General features: G+C 45.0%; 4 protein-coding genes across 6 annotated transcripts in view; all 4 read left to right on the top strand.

Moving 5' to 3' along the window:
- Positions 1–22,308, top strand: part of LOC137603314 (cullin-9) — an 84,065-nt gene that overhangs the window by 22,367 nt on the left and 39,390 nt on the right. The gene's annotated exons all lie outside the window — the stretch shown is intronic.
- vsx1 (visual system homeobox 1 homolog, chx10-like) lies at positions 788–4,799 on the top strand. Of its 2 annotated transcripts, none has more exons than XM_068327713.1 (5): positions 788–1,220; positions 1,704–1,779; positions 2,405–2,528; positions 2,804–2,984; positions 3,598–4,799. In XM_068327713.1, the coding sequence occupies exons 1-5, from the start codon at positions 830–832 to the stop codon at positions 3,897–3,899; spliced, it is 1,074 nt and encodes a 357-aa protein (XP_068183814.1). In that variant the 5' UTR covers positions 788–829; the 3' UTR covers positions 3,900–4,799. The 2 variants fall into 2 exon arrangements, with proteins under 2 accessions (XP_068183814.1, XP_068183813.1); XM_068327712.1 differs by having other exon boundaries at positions 2,804–2,999.
- Positions 5,299–8,504, top strand: LOC137603781 (zinc finger protein 45-like). Of its 2 annotated transcripts, none has more exons than XM_068327537.1 (5): positions 5,299–5,477; positions 5,661–5,754; positions 5,842–5,897; positions 5,976–6,030; positions 6,533–8,504. In XM_068327537.1, exons 1-5 carry the CDS (start codon positions 5,331–5,333, stop codon positions 7,666–7,668), a joined length of 1,488 nt encoding a protein of 495 aa, XP_068183638.1. In that variant the 5' UTR covers positions 5,299–5,330; the 3' UTR covers positions 7,669–8,504. The 2 variants fall into 2 exon arrangements, with proteins under 2 accessions (XP_068183638.1, XP_068183639.1); XM_068327538.1 differs by having other exon boundaries at positions 5,299–5,575.
- On the top strand, positions 8,860–22,275 carry acss1 (acyl-CoA synthetase short chain family member 1). Its single transcript, XM_068327536.1, has 14 exons — positions 8,860–9,300; positions 12,357–12,453; positions 12,661–12,860; positions 14,138–14,313; positions 15,407–15,559; positions 16,402–16,549; positions 16,997–17,134; positions 17,251–17,343; positions 18,279–18,391; positions 19,395–19,521; positions 19,590–19,717; positions 20,535–20,598; positions 21,012–21,133; positions 21,251–22,275. Exons 1-14 carry the CDS (start codon positions 8,985–8,987, stop codon positions 21,425–21,427), a joined length of 2,052 nt encoding a protein of 683 aa, XP_068183637.1. The 5' UTR covers positions 8,860–8,984; the 3' UTR covers positions 21,428–22,275.

The following is a 22,308-nucleotide window of genomic DNA, read 5'->3' as shown; positions in this document are numbered from 1 at the left end:
ACACGAAAGTTGATGACACCGTTACGTGACGAAAGATGAACACCTGTTAACATCTGTTAAAAATAGATAGAATATTAAATACATAATATTACTATATATAAATATCATAAATATTATATATATAGTAATTTATATATATATGTACACACATATATATAGTACATATTTCATTGAAATTCTTGTTCTTGTTCTGGTAATTTTACTTTCTGTTTTTGTTTTTATTCGTTTTGAAAACAGGATTTTAAGAATATTTTAATTTACTATTTTTAAAGTCTATCATGAGTAAAATAACAAAAAAAAGAGTTTATTCCTTTTATCAACATTTCTGCAATATTTATTGATATTTATCCTTCCACGTATATACTGAATTGTTTGCATGTTGTCATAAAATGTAAAAAAATATAACAATTCATTGGATATTTAACATTTCCACAATTTTTTTGTTTTAATTATGTTGGATAAATTAAATGAGAAATTATCGTATTTGTTCCGTTTACAAATGATAACTTCGTCATTAATTAATCTATCTCCATTATTAGTGTATTGATTAATGTATTAGGTCACGTGACGTAACAGACCCTTCCTCTGATCAAAGATAAACAACATAAATTAAAAACTCTCCTCTTCTGTCCTCAGAGAAAATAAATCCTGATCGGATTGAGGGAAAATTGGTGGCAATTAATCCTCCGGGATTGAAGCAGGGCTGGAGGTGGGGGGGGGGGCGTGTCGAATCCCACTTCTGATTGGATGACACAGGGGCCCGCGGAGACTGGATCCTTATAAAAGGAGCCCGCCAAAGTCCTGGTCCCGGTCTGTCCGCTGCGGGACCATGACGGGTCGGGAGGCCGCTGAAGACAAGCCGAAGGTGAAGATGTTGTCTCCGGGCTTCGGGATCGACAAGTCCCGCCTGCACGGCTCCGGGTTCCGCTCCAAAGGCTTCGCCATCACCGACTTGCTGGGACTGGAGCAGCCGCCCGGCGGGTCTCCGGCGGCGGGTTCCGGTCCGGGAGCGGAGCCGCAGGCGGGAGGAGGCGGCGGGCTGGGCGGGTTCTCCTTCCCGGGCGGGTCGCTGCCGCTGGGGCTCGGCTTCCTGTGCAGCCTGGCGGCGCAGCAGCCGCCCGGGTCGCCCTGCTTCCTGCCGGGACACCTGCCGCTGCTGCAGGCCCGGGCCGACGGACACTACCTGCAGAACCTGGAGGCCCAGCGGGACGCCTACTCCGGTAGGTCCCGGTCCGGGTGTTCGATCCGGGGACGGACGCGTCTGTTTGTCCCCGCTGTGAATATAATATTATAATATTATAATTATCATTATTATAATTATTATAATAATTGTGTCTAATTTTCAAACCGGTTTTCTTCTATATTTAAATATTAATTAGACCAATTATGATTTAGATTCAACAAAATTATTATTTTTATTCCAAATACTCTTTTTTAAACGTATTAAATGAAATAAATTCTAATATTATTATGAATGATTTTGTTTTAGTTGTGTTTTTTTTTATGTTTTCGATGCGTGTTTTAAGTATTTCTTCTCTATGTTAATGTTATTACGCATAAAGTCTGTGTTGGGTTCTATTTTTCACTTTGTGTTTATTAGATTAAAAATCTTCGTGTTTAATTTATGATCTGTAAATTCTTTAAACTGGAATAAAAATGTAAAAAAAACTGGTGACGTAACCGTCTTCCGTGTCGCCCCGCAGATGAAGAGTGTCTGTCCGACCGCAACGACTCCAAAAGTTCCGCCAACTCTCAGAAGAGGAAGAAGAGGAGACACAGGTGAGTAAAACAAACTCACCCTCACCGGAGGCTCGGCTGAACAAACAAACTTCAAACTGAAATAATCCTGATGTTTATTCACGACTTTAAAAATGACAACCTTCAAAAAGAAAAATTATGAAAATTAATAATTATTTCATATTTAAAAACAATAAAATTTGTTATTATTATTATTATTATTACATATATTTAAAATCTGATCTTAATTTCAGTCTAATTGTGTTGTTTATGCTTATTTTAATATAATTCATTTATGATAGAAAATTTCAATGAGTAGAATCGCAAAAAAGAAGATTCAAAGACGTTTTAAGATTTTTTAAATATTTGTCCTCATTCTGGATAAAATTTAAAAAAAACAATTCAGGATGAAGACGAAACAAATATTAGAATTCTAAGTTAGATCTTAAAGCTTGACAAAAGTTTTGCTCCGATAATTGAAGTTTATTTATTCTTACAGGAGCTCATGTGATATTGTTTTGTTAGCATTAGCCTTCAGCTAATGCTTTAGTGGCGAGGCGTGTTCCTGTGTGTTAGCTTTAGCCTTCAGCTACTGTGTGTTAGCTTTAGCCATTAGCTATACTGTGTGTTAGCTTTAGCCGGTAGCTCATGCTGTCTGTGGCTGCAGGACGGTGTTCACGTCCCACCAGCTGGAGGAGCTGGAGAAGGCGTTCCACGAGGCGCACTACCCTGACGTGTACGCGCGGGAGATGCTAGCCATGAAGACCGAGCTGCCGGAGGATCGGATACAGGTGAGGCCTGCAGGGATTATTGATCACCTGATCGGTCACTGATTATCACTTGATTGGTCACAGATTATCAAACAAAAAGTCCTCAGGTTCACTTCAGCACAAAAATCTGTTCTGAAAATAAGAAATGACCCGCCCTTCACTGGGCAGACAGCCAATCATAATGTAGAGTCACAGGGCAGCTGCCAATCAAAGTTTAGGGAGGACCATCAGGGTTCCACAGTCCTCTTTGGCCACGCCCCTTATCTTCATGTCTGTTTTTCTTCTTTTTTTTCCAGGTGTGGTTCCAGAACCGCCGGGCGAAGTGGCGAAAGCGTGAGAAGTGTTGGGGCCGCAGCAGCGTGATGGCGGAGTACGGCCTTTACGGCGCCATGGTGCGACACTCCATCCCACTGCCCGAGTCCATCCTCAACTCCGCCAAGAACGGCATGATGGGATCCTGCGCCCCCTGGCTGCTCGGTGAGCCGCATGCACGTCAGTGCCACGCCCATGCACCACACCATGCACCACGACAAACCATGCACACACTAGCATGCTAAGCTAATGAACAGTATTCGTGCTAATGCTAATCTAGTATTGAATTATGCGCTAATGTTAGCCACTGTAAGCTAGTTACATAGAGAATCACTGATTACGCAGCCAACAACTGTTTCCTGTTTCCTGCATTGTTACCTTAGAAAATGTTTAGTTTAACATTTGTTGAATTAATATTTGGTATGTTGCTAAGCTAGCTAAATTATATATGAAAGCAGGACTGTTATGAATAAATACTTTAGTGTTGGGTGGCAGCACAGCTAGCTCATGCTAGCCAGATTGTGATCTGAAGGGTTCTGACTAGCGTAGCAATCAAAAAATTAGCCCTTTCATGATGCCATCCAACTAGTAGCCTTTCATGTTGCTATCTAACTATTAGCCTCTCATGAAGCTAACCAACTATTAGCCCTTTCTAATGCTATTTATGTATTAGCCCTTTCTGATGCTATCTAACTATTAGCCTCTCAAGATGCTAACTATTAACTCTTTATAGTCAGGCTTCTGCAGCTAATCTGCATCTCTCTCTCTGTCTTCTCAGGGATGCACAAAAAGTCTTTAGAAATGTCCAAAAAGTGTTCCAGCCCGGCGGAGTCAGACTCCATTCATTGCGATTCGTTCTGCGACGCCTCCGAGCGACCGGGCGGCCGGGAGGTGCAAGATGTGGACCGCGAGGAGGAGGAGCTGCTGGAGATGGAGGAGGAGGAGGACCTGGAGGAGGAGGAGGTGGCCATCGATCTGTCCAGCTCCTCCAAACAGCAGCAACAGGAAGCTGGAGGCTCCGTCAGGCCTGCCTCCTCGCCTAGACAGCAGAACAGCAGCGAGTCAAATGACCACAGCTGAAGGTCAGAGGTCAGGTGGGACGAACTGACGAAGAGGTGGTTGCGTGAAGATGCCGATGGGAGAACCTGATTGGATGTTCTTCAGGGATCTTGTTCTTTGGTCACTATGCAAATTATCCAGAAGCTTCAAGTGAGAAATTGTTCTATCTATCTATCTATCTATCTATCTATCTATCTATCTATCTATCTATCTATCTATCTATCTATCTATCTATCTATCTATCTATCTATCTATCTATCTATCTATCTATCTATCTATCTATCTATCTATCTATCTATCTATCTATCTATCTATCTATCTATCTATCTATCTATCTATCTATCTATCTATCTACCTATCTAAAATATTAGCTTTTTGGCAAAATATTATTGTATGCTAAAATCTTTATTCTAAAACAATGAATGAGTGAACATAATATAGCATGCTAACTGTTAAACAGAAATGCTAGAGTCGTGGTTTGTTAGCATGCTGATAAACTTCAGGATTAGCCTAATTTTAATGTTATATCATCTGATAAACGTTAATTTTTAACCAAAATAAACAATAAATTCTCCTCTTAATTCATTCTCCATGCTGATTGGATTGAAGCATTAAAGTGGCCGCAGATTGACCTGGGAGAACCCGTCAGAAGATTTTTCAGGATGATGTAAATTATTTTGTCTGTGTGTTTATTAGTGCATCGTCTTGGGACTATGTTTTATATTCTTCAATTTATTTTATTTATGTATGTATGTATTTATTTATTTTGGGAGGGGGGTTGGGTGGAGGTGTTTAAGAGACTAATTCATGTTAAATTCTTTTTTTGTGTGTTTCATACTTTGTCATGCGCTGATTGGCGTGACTGAAGCTGTGAATGAATGTAATTTAAATGCAATATATTAAAAGTTGACTTAATCACATGTTTGTACAGGTTGGTGAATAAAAACGTATTTTTGGAAATCACTGTATTTTCTGTTTTCATCGTTTGAAACAACGTAAACATTACAGATATGTGAATGCAGTAAACATAAGGCTTATCAAAATCCTCATTATTAAAAGAATAAATGAAGCCTGACAGGTGACACTATCATTACAAAATTATAGTAATTTAAGTGAATCTGAATTAGCTAAATTTTGATTCTTGATTTTAAAAATTTGTAATTAATATTTTCTGAAATGTTGAATTTTTATGTCGTTATTTCAGTTTTTCCATGCGTCAAATAATAAAATAAAACGCATTATTCATTGTGTATTTACGAAAATATTATAATGAAAATGAATTAAACTAAAATATTAGAACGAAAACTGTTGTTTTTATTATTATTATTATTATTATTATTATTATTAATCAACTTTTACCTTCGGACCCGAAAACAGGAAATTGGTCGCGACAGTTACGTCACTTCCTGCTTCGCTATCCGTGACGTTAGCTTGTCTCTGCCAAGCTAGCTGATGACTAAATCTGTAAATATGATCGATTTAATGGTTTTCAAGAACGGACTGCGGCTCGTCATGAAGGAACTGGTCCGGGCAGTGATGACGGAGGTTTTTACCGCGGCGGAGAAAATCTCTTTAAACAAACTAAACCTCCAAACAGAGGTAAGCTAGCGGAGTTAACTGTGGCTAGAGGCTAACAGTAACCCTTTGCGCTCCGGAGCGGGGGTGTTGGAGGTTTCCCGCCACGAAACACGATCAATGTAATGTGAATATTTCTCATCTAAAATTGTCAACCATGACTTTTTGAACTCGTTCGAACACAGCGTTCAACATTTGGTCTTTCAGGAGAAACTGAAATCTCTGGTGGTCGAAGCCGTGGATAAAATCCTGGAGATGGTTGCCGTGACGACGCCTCAGTGTCTGATGACGTCACCAGAGGGTGAAGTACAGTACTTGAGTACATGTACGACTGTCGGCTGTGTTTAAACGTGTCATGTGATGTTTTGTTGTTGTTTTTGTGTTTCAGGTGAGGCCGGTTCCGCCTCCCCGCCCTCGGAACCCGTCTACATCCTGGTTTACGGGGTCAGTCTGTGAATCTGTGATGTCATCACAAACGTCGTCTTGGCTCAGAACCAACTCATTGCTGTCTTCTGTTCACAGAACGCTGCTGGTGACTCTAAGCGTGTGCTGCTAACGGGTGACGCCAACGCTGACAGTGAGTTCGCGCTCACGTTCATTGGTCATTGATGACGCACCATTTGTCCAGTTAGTCAATTATTTACACGATGATGTGTGTCCGCCTGACAGAAGTTGAGGAGAAATTAGATTATTTCTTATTCACCTTTTATCAGGACCGAGACTAGGGCCCTGAGGAGCACCACAAGTAATGTTCACTGTTTTGTATAAAAGTATAAACGTGTTCCTTTATTGTTAGTGAGGAATAAAGTGGAACAAGATTAGGACGGATCATACAGTAGAACCTCGAGATGCCGGTTCAATCCGTTCAGTTGAACTCATAAATCAAACAACATTTAACCGTTTAAAATAACTAAATTCATTTTAATCCGTTCCAATCCAGTGAATAACAGCTTGTATCTCAAGGTCCTACTTTCTGTATCGGTCACATATTGATGAGCTCAGCAGGTGTAACAGCTCCGCCTGCTGGACATTTGGAGTCATAACATCTGTGTGAAGTTAACATGAAATGTTTTCTTCAGGTGAAAATAAAACCGATGACGTCACGACGCCCAATAGCGAGTCCTTCCTCGCCGCTCCTGACCACGAATACGCTCGGCTGTCTTTGCCACCGCCTGGCCCCGCTTTAGGAGGCGGAGCTTGTAAAACACCTCTGCCAGCAAAGACGCCAGAGCCCGTCCACCGGTGCGTTCAGTGCGGGATGTTGTTCCCGACGGTGGAGCGCCTCTCCGACCATCAGAAGAAGTCTCACCTGGCGTGTTCGGCTTGCGGTGCCCAGTTCAACGGCGTCTCCAAGCTCCGCGAACACGAGCTCGAACAACACGGCCTGTTGCCCTACGCCTGCGACTACTGCCCCAAGAGATTCAACCACAAAGCCCACCGCGACCTCCACATGAAGGCGCGGCACACCGGTGAAAAGCCGTGCCGCTGCGACGTCTGCGGGAAGGCGTACACCTGCGTGAGCGTCCTGAAGACACACCGCGCCACGCACTTCGACAAGACGTTTGTCTGCGACGAGTGCGGGAAGAGCTTCTACCACGCCTGTCACCTGACTCGCCACAAGGCGGCACACGGGGGTGTGCGGCCGCACCGCTGCGTCACCTGCGGGAAGGGCTTCGCGCAGGCGGCCAACCTGCGCAGCCACCAGGCGACGCACGGTGGCGGCGAGCGGCAGCTGTGCTCCGTCTGCGGGAAACGCTTCCGCTGCCTGAAGAACCACCTCATCAGCAAACACTCGCACGACCTCCCAGCCGGTGAGCTGCCGTGCGGCGGCGCCGGCGTCGCCTGTCAGGTGTGCGGGAAGAAGTTTCCCAACGCGTCGCAGCTGAAGGCGCATCAGAGGAGCCACACCGGAGAGAAACCGTTCCACTGCGACGTCTGCGGGAAGAGCTACCGGCTGAAGGAGCTGCTGCGTGACCACCGCTACACGCACAGCGGCGAGAAGCCCTACCGCTGCCCCCAGTGCCCCAAGACCTTCAGCCTGGCCACCAGCTTCACCAGACACCGCAGCATCCACAGCGGGGAGACGCCCTACGGCTGCGCCGCCTGCGGCAAAAGCTTCCGCCTGCCCACCTTCCTCAAGGCTCACCTGCAGACCAAAGCGCACCTGAAGAAGGTGCAGCAGATGGACGCCGCCCCCAACGCCGACGACCTCTGACCTTCAGATGCGTGGCCTGTGTGTGATGATGATGCTGATGAGAAACGGTTCATGTTTGTCTCTGGTTAGATCAACACAGGATGATTGAATTAAATCTATGGAACAAACACAAAGGTGGGATTATTTGTCTTCATCCTTTAGTCGGGAAACACCGACAACAATAAACTTGTTTGTCTCCGGGTGTCGCCATCAAAATATCTCTAATCTGATTCCAGCTGCTGTAAATTAATCTACTTAACAGTTTTGTCGTGTAGGCAGATTAAAACCAGAACCCATCGACAGCTGGCTGATGGATACAACGTCAGTGAGACCGGATCTCGTTCTCGTTGGTGGAGGAAAGATGTAGCCCGTGTGTTCTCGGGATTTTTGTGTTTCTTTTTCATTCTTTATCGTTGTTTACGTAACAGATAATTACACACAGATAAAGTCTGTGTGTCTATTGGTTGATAAAAAAATGTTTCATAATTTAGGGGGTTTGGGGCTTTTTTACAGGCTGGAACGGATTAAACTGGTACCTCCAGGTTCTACTGTTTGTTTCTTGTTTGTTATTCTCGAATTCGTTTCTTCCGGTGTGACGTAGAAACGTTGGAACTGGATCGGGTTCAGGTTCTGGGCTGCGGTTCAGGGGGTGATCTACAGGGGGCAGCACTGATCTTTAGGAATGACGTTGACACAACTTGATCTGGACCACTGGAGAACCCACAGACCCTTTCATGGTGGTTGTGGACCAGTGGTTCTGGCCCTGATCTCCCAGAATTCTCTGCTTCAGGCTTGAATCCGGTCCAGAACCGGTTGGAACCTCCGTTGGACGGACGGAGAGGAGCTGCAAGGTCAAAGCATTTCGGTCATCCAGGTGAATGGAACCACACCCACTGGGGCGTGGTCATTGACATGTACAGGTAGGATGTGGGCGGGGAATAAGTGACGTGGACTCTAGCGCCATCTGTGGCAAAATGTCGCATCACAACCCAAGATGATTTTTATTCACCTCAAATCTTTTCAGGGTTCTTTCGCAAAAATTGAGTGATTTAAATATAAATTGAGCGGAAGAGGAATGACGTCATGTTAGTGATGACTAATGAAGGGATTGATCTTTACCGTGAAAAGCGTCACCTGACCTCCTGGACAGTTTCTCCTGTGACGAACAGAACATTAGAATAAAAGTTAAAACATTTTTGTTCAGGTGTTTGTTTTGCCTTCAGGAAGCCCTCGCGGGCCGACGGTCACGTGGTCTTGGGCTCTAAAGCTCCCCTCTACCTGTGAACACCTGAGACGCGCGCGCTCGCGCTGAGGTGTCGCTCCGTTCCACACCCGACATGGCTGCAGCTCAGACCACCAGGACCACCGGGTTCCTCAGGACCCTCCTGAGCCGCTGCCCGGCCCCGCGACCCCCGGGACGACACCGGGGTCTGTCCTCCCTGCCGCCGCCGCCGCCGGGCGCGTGGAGCTCCGACGTGTCCCGGCTCCCCCACCGGGAGCTCTACCGGCTCTCGATCCACAACCCGGATCGGTTCTGGGGATCCGCCGCCGTGGACAGACTCCGCTGGGTGGAACCGTTCCACCGGGTCCGGGACTGCGACCTGAGCACCGGGAGGATCAGCTGGTTCCTGGGAGGGAAGCTCAACGTGTCCGGTGAGGTAATCGATACATCCAGTACGAGATCAATGTGATCGGAACAAACCGGTCTGCGCTGCGTGACGTCATTTATCGATGAGTTCTCTGCAAAACAAAACAAACTTTTAAAACGTGTCGATGCAAGTGATTTCTGATCGGTAATCAATAGTTACCGGCAGTACGTTGGCAGAGAAGATTTAAGAAATGGAAGCGATGTCATTGAACATTTGTTATCAGTACATCATTGATTATTGATCAATTAACGACGTTCATCGTTGAAACCAGTTCATGCTTAATCAATGAATTAATTAATCATTGATTAACATCAATAATCAATATATATCTATAAAATTAAAACAAGTTTAATTTATAAAATATAGCAAAACTACAGTAATTCAAAGTGGTGCAGAAAAACAACAAAAAACGTCAGAAACATTTAGTTCAAGTATCAGAAGTAGAATAAAGTAATCAATATTATTGATTGTTTTGTGTGAGTTTTAGCTCACCTTGACTGTTATAATCAATAATCAGCACAGTCATCCCCCCAGGATCAGGATCACATCGATCAGCTGTCTGTCGGTATTTGATCAGTTTGATGCTTTGAATATTGATCAGTATCAGGTGAGTGTTTTTAACGGTTAATGACGTCGTTCTCAGAGGCGCTTCTTCCTTCAGGTGCGACACGTTTAACCTGTTCAGTGTGTTTGATTTATCCAGCAGAACCAACTGCTATAGAACTGTTACAGAAATACAGGGGGGATGTACCTGTATGTGTACCTGTACTCAGGTGTACCTGTACTCATGTGTACCTGTACCTTGGTGTACCTGTACTCAGGTGTACCTGTACTCAGGTGTACCCGTGCTCTGGTGTACCTGTACTCAGGTGTATCCGTGCTCTGGTGTACCTGTACTCAGGTGTACCTGTACTCAGGTGTACCTGTACACAGGTGTACCTGTACTCATGTGTACCTGTACCTTGATGTACCTGTACTCAGGTGTACCTGTGCTCTGGTTTACCTGTACTATCTGTATTCAGGTGTACCTGTACTCAGGTGTACCTGTACACAGGTGTACCTGTACTCAGGTGTACCTGTGCTCTGGTTTACCTGTACGATCTGTATTCAGGTGTACCTGTACTCAGGTGTACCTGTACACAGGTGTACCTGTACTCAGGTGTACCTGTACCTTGATGTACCTGTACTCAGGTGTACCTGTGCTCTGGTTTACTTGTACGATCTGTATTCAGGTGTACCTGTACTCAGGTGTACCTGTACCTTGGTGTACCTCTTCTCAGGTGTACCTGTACTCAGGTGTACCCGTGCTCTGGTGTACCTGTACTATCTGTACTCAGGTGAACCTAGACGTCACTCACGTTTCATTAAACCAACAGCAGAGGAGGGAGCAGCGGAAAATAACACTGAAATAACTTTATTTATCATTGTGTAAACAGAAATAAACCATTTTACTTTCAAAGTATGTACTAACATTGTCGAGTAACACTACTACAATTACGAGTAAGACTTGTGACTTGTAATACTAGTAACACTGCTAAGATGACTAATATACTACTAGGATAACGAGTAACGCTACTAGGATTACTATAATTACTAGTGACACTACTGGTATTCACCAAACTTGTTTAAATCAATCCACTAGACTTGTAGAAAATTCATTTGATTGAACTGAACTTTCAACCCCCACCAGGACTGAAGAAGACTTCTCATCAAAGAGTTCCTTCAGTCCTGGGGGGTTGTCTTACCTCTGAGGTCAGGTCGGGGTTATTTAGATTCCAACAACTGCTGCTAGGACCCGTCTAACTGCCCCAACGATGGTCGGTTGGGAGTGTCAATGGGGGTCGAATTAGGAATGTCAAAGACGCCACTAAGGCCTCGTTCAGGCTGGTCGCCAAAAAACGATTTCCATCCCATCTAGATTGATATCGGACATCTTGTTTGTAGTCTGAACAGTCACACACCACATGAAATCCGATTTTTGCTGGACGGATTGAAACCACATTCGGGAGGTAGTTTCGTATCGGATATGGACAGATGCGACTTCATTCTAAACAGCTCCAAACACTCCGATTGGATATGGTGGACTGTGATGTCATATCCACGACGCGAGAGCGAGGCGCCAGAAGGAAGAGCGTCGCATTACAGAGCAGAAAAAAGTGGAAGAAGAAGTTGACAATGTCTGGTGATATCGCCAGTATGCTAAGGTAAAGAAACTTCACGTTCGTCGTCGTTGTTGTTCTTGTTGCCGCCGTCGCAATTGTTTGACCTCACACATCACATGCACTGAATGATGACTCCGCCCACCAGAACCGTAGAAGAGTCTTGGATGAGAGTTGAAATGGCTTCAAGGAACTTTCTACACATCCAGTGGATCGATTGAAACAACTTAGGGTAACAGTGACCTGGATGAAGGGGAACCTTCACAGACACTACTAGTATTACTAACATCACTACTAGTATTACTAATATCACTACTAGTATTACTAATAACACCACTATAATTACTAAAAACAACAGTAGTATTACTGGTGTTACTACTGATTTCGTGTATTAGCTTCTAGATCCGGCGACCGCTGTGATGTCATCAACTGGGGGACGCCGGTGAAACAACATGTCGACCTAAAGCCTCTTTAACCGCGTCAACGCCGACGGGGAAGCTTCGTGTAGCTTCACGTCTTTATCCTCTGTTTGTCCGATAATAATCCAATAATATTCCAATAACGCAGCTAGATGATTGGCGCCCATCGGAGCGTTTCCTCTCCTTACATAAGTGACGTTAATCCACCGCGTGAGACAAACAGGATCTTAAATCCAATTTAGAATTAATATTCAGACAGTTCCACAGGGATCAGAGTTTGGACAGGAAGAGGAACCCGACTACTTCCTGTCACCCAAAACTCTTGGACACCTTCTTCACAGGTGCTTCTGAACCGTTTGATCTGATCAGAATTAATGACAAGACATACTGATTTGGTTTCACTGGTCAACAGGATCATATGACTCGGGGCTAAATCAAAGATGCTGACTAAGGCTTTGATGTCTGATGCTTGTGTTTGTCAGTAAACTGTCTGGACGTCCATGTGGAGACGCATCCGGACCGAGTGGCTCTGATCTGGGAGCGGGACGAGCCCGGGACCGAGGTGAAGGTGACCTACAGGTAGGAGCGTCTCGCCTCTGACTGATGCTCTATGCAGACGATATCGCTCTCTATTTGACCGACGTCCAAATAATGTCCCATCCTGTGAGTCGTGCTTGATCCTTTTTTAAATCTTATTTATTTTTTAATCACCTGCTTTGAGTGATGTGATGAAGATCGAACCATCATCAGCCAATCAACACCAACTTCCTGTTTCCTGTTTGACAGAGAGCTGCTGGAGACCACATGCCGCCTCGCCAACACCCTCAAAAGTCATGGAATCCAGAAGGGGGACAGGGTGGCCGTCTACATGCCCGTGTCGCCGCTGGCGGTGGCGGCCATGTTGGCGTGCGCTCGTATCGGCGCCGTGCACACGGTGGTGTTTGCAGGCTTCAGCTCAGAGGCTCTGGCCGGGCGGATCCAGGACGGTGAGTCTGTGACATCATCATAGTTAGATGATGATGTCACTGAGCAGGCAGAGCCAATCAGAGATGAGTCTCAGTGATGGTGCACTGAGGCTGTTATTGGTTAAAATCTGGTCCTGGTGCTCAGAACCAAGTCAGGTTCAAAGAGGTTTTAAAGGTTAGACCAGCAGGAAGCTGAGCTCTTTATTCCCCCCCCACACACACACACAAACACACACACACACACATACACACACACACACACCTGATCTGACGTCACTCGCTTCCTGCAGGTCATTAAATGTCGGAGCCTCAAGGACGCCTTTGTTTTGGAAATAATCAAACCCAAACACAATGAGTGCCAGGAGCAGCAGAGCATGTTGGGACGGCGGCAGAGGGGCGGAGCTTACTGTTTATGACTGCAGGAATATACTCAGCTGATCCAAACAGAAGGAATCCATGTTTATGTCTGTGGGGAATTTTTTCGATATTTAATCATCTCCAGCTTGTTAAAGTTAAAGTGTGTGTGTGTGTGTGTGTGTGTGTGTGTGTGTGTGTGTGTGTGTGTGTGTGTGTGTGTGTGTGTGTGTGTGTGTGTGTGTGTGTGTGGTCTCTGGACATCCTGTCAGAAATGTTTACAGCAGCTTTTAAAGCGTTCAAGGTGCGTTCAAGGTCGTCGGTTCAGGAGGACAAACACCAAACAAACGTTTTCATTGTAGCCAGAGGTTTGTTAGCATGAGGCGACATGATAGCATGATAGCACGTACCTTAGCATGATAGCATGCAGCTACTAGCTAAAAGGTTTTCAGACAAAAATGCTCTGAGAACAAAAACAAATAAACAACCTCCTCTGCACAGCCAGCATCAGCGTCAGGTGTGAATAATGATCGACCAGGTGTGAATAATGATCGATCAGGTGTGAATAATGATCGACCAGGTGTGTATGATGATTGTTCAGGTGTGAATGATGATCGATCAGGTGTGAATGATGATCGATCAGGTGTGAATGATGATCGATCAGGTGTGAATAATGATCGACCAGGTGTGTATGATGATCGACCAGGTGTGTATGATGATCGTTCAGGTGTGAATGATGATCGACCAGGTGTGTATGATGATTGTTCAGGTGTGAATGATGATCGATCAGGTGTGTATGATGATCGATCAGGTGTGAATGATGATCGATCAGGTGTGAATGATGATCGATCAGGTGTGAATGATGATCGATCAGGTGTGAGTGATGATCGTTCAGGTATGAGTGATGATCGGTCAGACTAACCAGGCGTGTCCTGTATTGACAGCTCAGTGTAAAGCCGTGGTCACCTGTAATGAAGGTGTGAGGGGGGGCCGTGTGATCCCACTGAAGCCCACTGTGGACGCGGCGGTGAGGAGCTGCCCCACCGTCCAACACGTGTTCGTCTCCCAGAGAACCGACAACCCGACAGTGATGGGAGACCTGGACGTCCCTCTGGAGGAGGTGAGACCTGCTGCACAGAGGAGGAGTGGAGTAATAGTAGTAGTAGTAGTAATAGTAGTAGTAGTAGTAATAGTGGTAGTAGTGGTAAAAGTAGTAATAGTAGTATTAGTAATAATACTAATAGCAGTAATAGTTATAGTAATAATATTGGTAGTAATAGTAGTAATAGCAGTAGTAATAGTAGTAGTAATAGTGGTAATAGTGGTGATAGTAGTAATAGTAGTATTAGTAATAATATTAATAGTAATAATAGTTATAGTAATAGTAGTAGTGGTAATTGTAGTAATAGTATTTTTACTACTAGTAGCAATAGTAGTAACAGTAGTAGTAATAGCAATAGTAGTAGTAGTAATAGTAGTAATAGTGATAGTAGTCATAATAGTAGTAGTAATAGTAATAGTACCAGTAGTAGTAGTGTAATAGTAGTGTAGGAGCCATCCATGAGGGTTGGACCGATGTGTGTGTGCCAGATGGTGTATGTGTGTGTATTGGCTTGTGGCGGGGGGAGTGGCGCTGGGGGTGTGTCTTAGTTAATAATTAATGCCTCACCTGTTTCCACCTGTTGCTGGTTGGTTATGACGTGGGGTGAACACCGGGGTGAAACGTTTGGATGCGTTTGGATTTTGATCATCTGCTTTATTGTCTTTGTTTTATGGGCACTCAGAATGACTTTAAGTGTCGATTGCGGTGCAGCGAATCAATAAACAAAGATTATTGATGAGATACAGGAGTCAATCGCAGTTAATCGGATCACGTGTCACCAGTTAAATCCTGTGTTTAGTCTACGGCGGCTGTTTTGTCGTTCATTCATTTGTCAGCCACAATAAGTAGTACTAATAGTAATAGTAGTAGTAATAGTAGTAGTAGTAGTAGTAATAGCAGTAGTAATAGCAGTAGTATTAGCATTAATATTACAGCTGTGTGTATCAGTAGTAATATTAGTACAGTTATAATAGTAGTACAGTTGTAGTTCTATTTGAATTGATAGTATTAGTACTACAGCTGTGTGTAGTAGTAGTAGTAGTCGCAGTGGTAACAATAGTAGTATTAGCATTGTGTGTATTAGTACTACAGCTGTGTGTTGTCTCTGCAGGTCATGACCTCTCAGCCTCCGGTTTGTCCCCCGGAGGCGATGGACAGCGAGGACCTCCTGTTTCTTCTCTACACGTCAGGAAGTACAGGCAAACCTAAAGGTGTCGTTCACACGCAGGCCGGGTACCTGCTGTATGCTTCACTGACCCACCAGGTGCGTGGAATTATTATCACTATTATTATTATCATTATTATTATTATTATTATTGGATGTTTTCTGGTCTTCAAACTGGTTTCTATCAGTCGATCTGTTTTTGTTTGTTGTTGTTTTATTGATGAAGACGAGACAAAGAGTCGTTACACAACGGGACGAACAAAAACTCTGTTTGGGGGAGGCCCCCACCCCGAACAAATCTGCCTCCCAAAGCTTTAAATTAGCGTTCAGCGCCGAACAAGCACAAACATCTGCTTTCTCTGTGTTTGTGGCGTGTTTACCGCGATAATTAAAGAAAAACATAAACCATTACAACCCCCCCATCGCCAAATATTTATCAGTGCTAATTTCTAAAGCAGCTTATTGGGGTGGGGGGCGTGGGGGGTGGGGATGGAACGGAACAAAAGCTGCTTTATCTGGAAAAGACAAGGAGGGATGGCTTGAAGCCAGGGGCCGGGGAGAGAGAGAGAGAAGGCGTTGCTATGGGAACCAAACTGGAACAATCACTTTATCACAAGTTTTTAAAGTAAAACAATTATATTTAAAAAGTGTTTCAAAAAAATATTAAAGTATTACCAAAAAACAAAGGACAATTGAGAGTATAAGTACACCTGAGTACTCCTCAGTACTCCTCAGTACTATCTGTCTGTCGATGACACTACGGTTTAAACACCTGTAGAATGAACAGGTGGGGGTGGGGGGTGTTAAGGGTTGAGGGGGGGTGGGGGTGAAACTGTTGATTACCTTTGGAGGTAACTGTAGGATAAATGAGATGCTACTTTAGCTTAGCTTCAGATATCAGACTCCGCCCCCTCATTCCCTGACCCTCCTCTTTTCTTCAGTACGTCTTTGACTACCGGGACGGCGACGTGTTTGGTTGCGTGGCGGACGTGGGCTGGATCACAGGTCACAGCTACGTGGTTTACGGCCCGCTGTGCAACGGCGCCACCACCGTCCTGTTCGAGAGCACACCTGTGTACCCCGACCCAGGTAAGACCCCCACCCGGTTAAGACACCAACCTGGGTAAGACACCGACCTGGGTAAGACCCCCACCTGGGTAAGATCTGACCCGGGTAACACTCTGACCCGGGTAAGACTCTAACCCGGATAATACCCCAATCCGGGTAAAACCCCTACCCGGATAAGATCCCAACCTGGGAAAGACCCCGACCTGGGTAAGATCCGACCTGGGTAAGACTCTGACCCGGGTAAAACCCCCACCTGAGTAAGACCCGGACCCTGTCTGTTTATTGGCCCCCCTCCAGTGTTTGGTGACTCATTAATGTCGTTCCTCTTGGTTTATGACCAGCCGACAGATTAGAGCTCTACAGCGCTGATCTGTCAGGAAGTCGCCTCAAGGTCATGTGACCTTTTGTCTCAGCAATGTGTGTGTGTGTTTGCATGTGTGTGTGTGTGTGTTTGTGTGTGTCCTTCAGGGCGCTACTGGGAGACGGTGCAGCGCCTGCGGATCAATCAGTTCTACGGCGCTCCGACGGCTCTGCGTTTGCTGCTGAAGTACGACGACGGTTGGGTGAAGAAATACGACCGCTCATCACTGAAGACACTCGGATCAGGTCACATGATCACATGATGACATGATCACACTGACATGTTTGAATGGGTCACATGATCAACAGGGCGTGTCTTCAGACTTCAGACTGATATTAACTGTGTGTGTGTGTGTGTGTAGTGGGGGAGCCCATCAACCATGAGGCGTGGTACTGGTTCCACAGTGTTGTGGGAGATGGAAGATGCCCCCTAGTGGACACCTGGTGGCAGACAGGTGAGACAACCGACCAACCAACCAACAAAACAACCAACCAACCCACCAACCAACTGACTGACCAACCAACCAACCAACTGACTGATCAACCAACCAACCAACCAACCAACCTGACCAACCAACAAACCAACTGACTGACCAACCAAAAAACCGAACAACTGACCAACTGACAAAAAAAATCAATCAACCAACCAACCAACTAACCAACTGACTGAGCAAAAAAACCAACCTAATAATTAATCCAACCGACCAGTTGGTCTTCTTAGGAGTTTTATTCAGGAGGTTTCCTGATCAGGAACCAGACGTTCCTGGTCTGTCAGTGGTTCTGACTGTCTGTGGGCTTAGAACTTGTCTGTGGGCTCAGAACTCGTCTGTGGGCTTAGAACCCGTCCAGCGGGGCTGAAGCTACACTCAGATGAGATCCTGGAGGCGGTTCGGCTCCAGGAGTCTATGGAGGATCACCAACAGCCGTGACCTAATTCCTCCTGGCGACTGTAAACTCTGCCAGCTGCTCCGCCGCTTTAAACCAAAGAAAATCCACATAAATGAAGACATTAGAGGACATTAAAGCTTCTGCCCCCTGCTGGCAGGTTGAGGCAACTGCTGCTTCTCTGACCCTGGAGGCTCTACAGAGATTCTGGTGTCGGTTGAGTTGCCTGGAATTAGACCAGGCAGAGCTTCTGATTGGACAGCTCAGTCACATGTTGACAGGAACAAGGAAGTGTTTCTGTGAAGCTGGTATCGGTTTAGTGCCTCTGGAGGGCGCCATCACCCCCAGACTGATTGGTATCACCGGTAAAACTTCCATGACGTGGAATCACAATCAGTCGGTTCCATTAAATATTTACTTTCAGATATTTACGGAACAAACCCAGCTGTCCTTGAACGCACCACCAGGCCGGGTGATGTAATGTACGTTGTTCTTCCCTCCCCAGAGACCGGTGGCATCTGTATCGCCCCCCGTCCTGCGGACGAAGGAGCGCCCATCGTCCCGGCGATGGCAATGAGGCCATTCTTCGGCATCCAGCCGGTGCTCATGGGAGAAAAGGTGACCGTAAACACGACATTCAGCCTCGTGGTCTAGCTAGTAGCTGTGTGCTACGTTAGCTGCGGCGTTAATCAGGATCCGGGTTCCTCGTGAGAACGAGGCCAGAGTTAAATGAATCAGGAGGGGGGGGTTCATTAGGACAGTTTGGGTCCAGCGGATTGAAGGGAAAGTGACCCTGACCTCCTCTGAGGATGAAATGTGAGAACAAAGACGGCCTAATCTAATCTAATCTCATCTCCATCAGTAACCAGCGCTGATGAGAAACCTCGAGCGTCTGCAGATTACGGCGCCTGGAAGTCTGTTCATCAAAGCTAGCAGCTGGTTTGTCAGATTGAACGAAGGAGGGTGGGCGTCGCTCGAAAGCTTCTTTGACCTCCTGCAACTAGAGGTCAAGTGGGGTTAATGAGACCCAGATTGACCGACGGACTCCTGGAGCTGATTGGACGAGAGTCCACTGGAAGCCATCAAGGGATATTTAAGTACAAGCTAAGGCGAACATGTTGAAGTCATAGAATCATGCTAACAGACTGGGGCCAATGCTAGCAAGTTTCAAACTGAGTTCTTGCTAATACAGTAGATAGCAGCTAATGCCACCAAGTCCCAGACCATGATATTGTGCTAACAGACTAAGATGGGTTCCAGGCTATAGCATCATGCTAATAGGCTAACTTTTCCGAGCATGAGCACAGAATAGTTGAATTAGGTTGTGCTAAAGTAACTGTACTGTACATGAAACACTGTTCTAGTCTTTCAGGACCAGCTAGCTAAACCACAGTCGCCTTCTAACTTAAGGACAACACTTGGTTACCTTTGTTGGGAAAAAGTTAGCTCGCCACACTCGCCAAAATTAACATTTGTGACATATTTTGTAAAACTAATCATATTTCCATAAACAAATATGATCAAATTTGACAGTAGGAGTACTTTTATGTCCTCCTCAGTCCAGTTGGTTAGCATAGGTTCAGATAAATACGCTATCGCTAACGTAGCTGTGTGTTTCCAGGGTGAACGTCTGTCCGGAAACGGCGTTAGCGGGGCCCTGTGTCTGAGTCAGCCGTGGCCCGGGATGGCGCGAACCATCTACGGCGACCACCAGAGGTTCGTGGAGGCGTACCTGAAGCCGTTTCCTGGTGAGTGGAGGTAAAACCCGTGAGCGGCGTGAGGATTCTGTACTGTGAGCTGAAAGTCTGTTTGCCAGGTTGTTACTTCACCGGCGACGGCGCGCACCGTTCGGAGGACGGCTACTATCAGATAACGGGACGGATGGACGACGTCATCAACGTCAGCGGCCATCGTCTCGGCACGGCGGAGATAGAGGATGCTCTGGTAAGAGGAGATTATACAAGTTTACGTCGTTCTCGATTATACATGGAAAAATAATAATAAAGTTCACGTCATTTTCCACCACTTTATGTCTGTTTGCAAAAAAAAATACTGAAATTGTAAAATCAATAGTAAACCGTAAAAAGCACATAATATCATGTTACTCTACAATAAATCATAATGACAAATATATAAAATCATATTATAAGCCCGTCGCAACCCTAGTGACCTACGATGAGGAAGAAGAGCTGAAGACGAGGTGGAGAGGTTTTTTGCCAACAAATTAAAAAATAAAATGTAACTGTCAGCTTGAATAATACCAAACATTATTAAAACTCATTTGTAAATTATATGAATAACTATGAATATACCGCGGTGCACTGGCGTCGTGCCCGGAGTGTCCCATGCCTCGCGCCCTATGCCGCCAAGATAGGCTCCGGCTCCCCGTGACCCGCTGCGGCGGTTACAGCGGTGGTATTCTGAAGATGACTGACTGACTATGAATATATAAATATATATAAATATATAAAAAATATGTAAATATATACATATACTATATTTAATTGATATATATACGTATATAATATTAATATTTTATTATTATATTATAATATTTTGTGTTGGCTGCTCGTTGTGGATCCTGCTGCTAAAGCTAGTCGGTAGCGTTAGCAGCAGGGCTTCATGCTTTAACACTGTAGAGGTAACAGTTTAATGTTTATGTATTTAATTATTATAGTAATAGTATTTTATTTTTCTTATGTATATTTAGATTTTCTGAATGGCTTCAGCTGCAAACTGACTTTCACTCGTCGTGTTTCAGGATGAACATCCAGCTGTTCCAGAAACCGCTGTGATCGGAATTCCACACGGCATCAAAGGAGAAGGTGAGTTGGAACACACACCTGAGCTGGACTCCCATGATCCTCTGCAGTAAATGTGAATATAATATAATTTGATTGTTTAGGAAATTATTTATTGTTGTTATTCTTAAGGTTAGTTTGTTCAATTCTGCTACATTTAATTACGTGTTCGGGTCGTGTTTGATTTCTGGTGCACTGTTGCCCCCTGCTGGTTTGGCGGTCGACCTGCCACAGCATCAGAGATACTGGGAGAAGGTACCCTTGGAGTTCATAACGTATCTATCTGTCTATCCATCCATCCATCCATCCATCATCCATCCATCCATCCATCCATCCATCCATCCATCCATCCATCCATCCATCCATCCATCCATCCGTCCATCCATCCATCCATCCATCCATCCATCATCCATCCATCCATCCATCCATCCATCCAGTGCCGTTTGCCTTCGTCGTTCTGAAGGAGGAGTTTGACGACGACTCCCTCGTCATCCTCCAGCAGCTCCGAGAACTCGTCGCCAGCAAGATCGCTAAATACGCCGTCCCGGATCACTTCCTGGTGAGTCTTCTGGTTTCCGTGGCAACACAGTTCACCGCGCTCTGAAATGTCACCAAATGTGACGACCTCACCTGTAAGCCAATCAGGACTCAGCATTACCTGCCGTTTGTGTGTCAGGTGGTGAAGCGACTGCCCAAGACTCGCTCTGGGAAGATTATGCGTCGCATTCTGAAGAACGTTGCCATGGAGACGGCAGATGACCTCGGAGACGTGTCGACGCTGGATGACCCGTCTGTTGTCAAGGAGATCATCGAGGCCTACGAGCAGCACAGGAAGCAGGAAGACAAGCCATAGGAAGGGGGAGGAGCTGTCGTCGTGGTTACATCACATATGAAGGATGTGGGCGGGGCCAAGCATGCCCTCAGACACAACCTTCATTATCATCATCACCATCATCAGGTAGACCCGTTCAGAGATCAAACATCAGGAAGCAGAGAAGCTGATTTTTGTTGATTTCAACCACCTAAACTCCTGTGGTTACCCACAATCCCATGCTGCTTCTGCTGAGTCATGTTTCTGGAAGAATTTTGTTAATTTCCACGCATTGGATTCGAACCAACAATCAACCCGACTGACCTCACGCTGGGACCGACGTCTCAAAACTCGTCAATCGTTTCGTCATGACTGTAGGGGTGTGGCTTTAGATGACTTCCTAGGGAAATAGGAAATAGGTCCAGTCTCTTCTATACCTCACAGCTAGGATGAAGCTCCGCCCTCAAGATATCCACGTGTTTGTTAACTTTTTTTTTCACATTTCCATTTCTTTTTTGTCTTTATTTTAAGCTAAGCTAGTTAGCTACCAGCTGTAACCTCGAACTTAAAAGACTTTTGTCCAATCAGTCGATAAGAATAACTTGTGACATCATGTGAAGGATTGCAGCATCATGGATCAATTTCAAATCTAATTTTAATCAAAGTTGGAGAAGAGGAAGTGAGAGTTTTCTGGAAGAATTTTTTTTTTAATCTGAAAATGTACACTCATTTATTAATCAAAGCTTGACTTTGGATGTATTTAAAATGTTTTCGATTGTAATAAGATTAACCTGAGAAATTCCTGATTCAAATTTGAATATTTTAACGTTTTTATTTTATCTTTCTTAACAGATTCTTATTTTAAAACACTTTTTATAGATTTTTTTGTTTGAATCTAGAATCATTTATTTATCTCTGTGCAA

This window comes from Antennarius striatus, chromosome 11 (assembly GCF_040054535.1).
Source record: "Antennarius striatus isolate MH-2024 chromosome 11, ASM4005453v1, whole genome shotgun sequence".
NCBI lineage: Eukaryota > Metazoa > Chordata > Actinopteri > Lophiiformes > Antennariidae > Antennarius > Antennarius striatus.
The sequence above is the reverse complement of the archived record's forward strand: the minus strand, read 5'-3'. Positions and strand labels throughout refer to the sequence as shown.

Excerpts from the sequence above, each read along its gene's own strand:
- vsx1 (XM_068327712.1), top strand. The coding sequence starts at position 830 with ATGACGGGTCGGGAGGCCGCTGAAGACAAGCCGAAGGTGAAGATGTTG. Across the intron at positions 2,529-2,803 it reads TGCCGGAGGATCGGATACAG|GTGTGGTTCCAGAACCGCCG; the intron begins GTGAGGCCTGCA and ends TTTTTTTTCCAG. Across the intron at positions 3,000-3,597 it reads GCTCGGTGAGCCGCATGCAC|GGATGCACAAAAAGTCTTTA; the intron begins GTCAGTGCCACG and ends CTGTCTTCTCAG.
- acss1 (XM_068327536.1), top strand. The coding sequence starts at position 8,985 with ATGGCTGCAGCTCAGACCACCAGGACCACCGGGTTCCTCAGGACCCTC. Across the intron at positions 14,314-15,406 it reads TGGACGTCCCTCTGGAGGAG|GTCATGACCTCTCAGCCTCC; the intron begins GTGAGACCTGCT and ends TTGTCTCTGCAG. Across the intron at positions 15,560-16,401 it reads ATGCTTCACTGACCCACCAG|TACGTCTTTGACTACCGGGA; the intron begins GTGCGTGGAATT and ends TCTTTTCTTCAG.
- LOC137603781 (XM_068327537.1), top strand. The coding sequence starts at position 5,331 with ATGACTAAATCTGTAAATATGATCGATTTAATGGTTTTCAAGAACGGA. Across the intron at positions 5,478-5,660 it reads AACTAAACCTCCAAACAGAG|GAGAAACTGAAATCTCTGGT; the intron begins GTAAGCTAGCGG and ends TTGGTCTTTCAG. Across the intron at positions 5,898-5,975 it reads TCTACATCCTGGTTTACGGG|AACGCTGCTGGTGACTCTAA; the intron begins GTCAGTCTGTGA and ends TTCTGTTCACAG.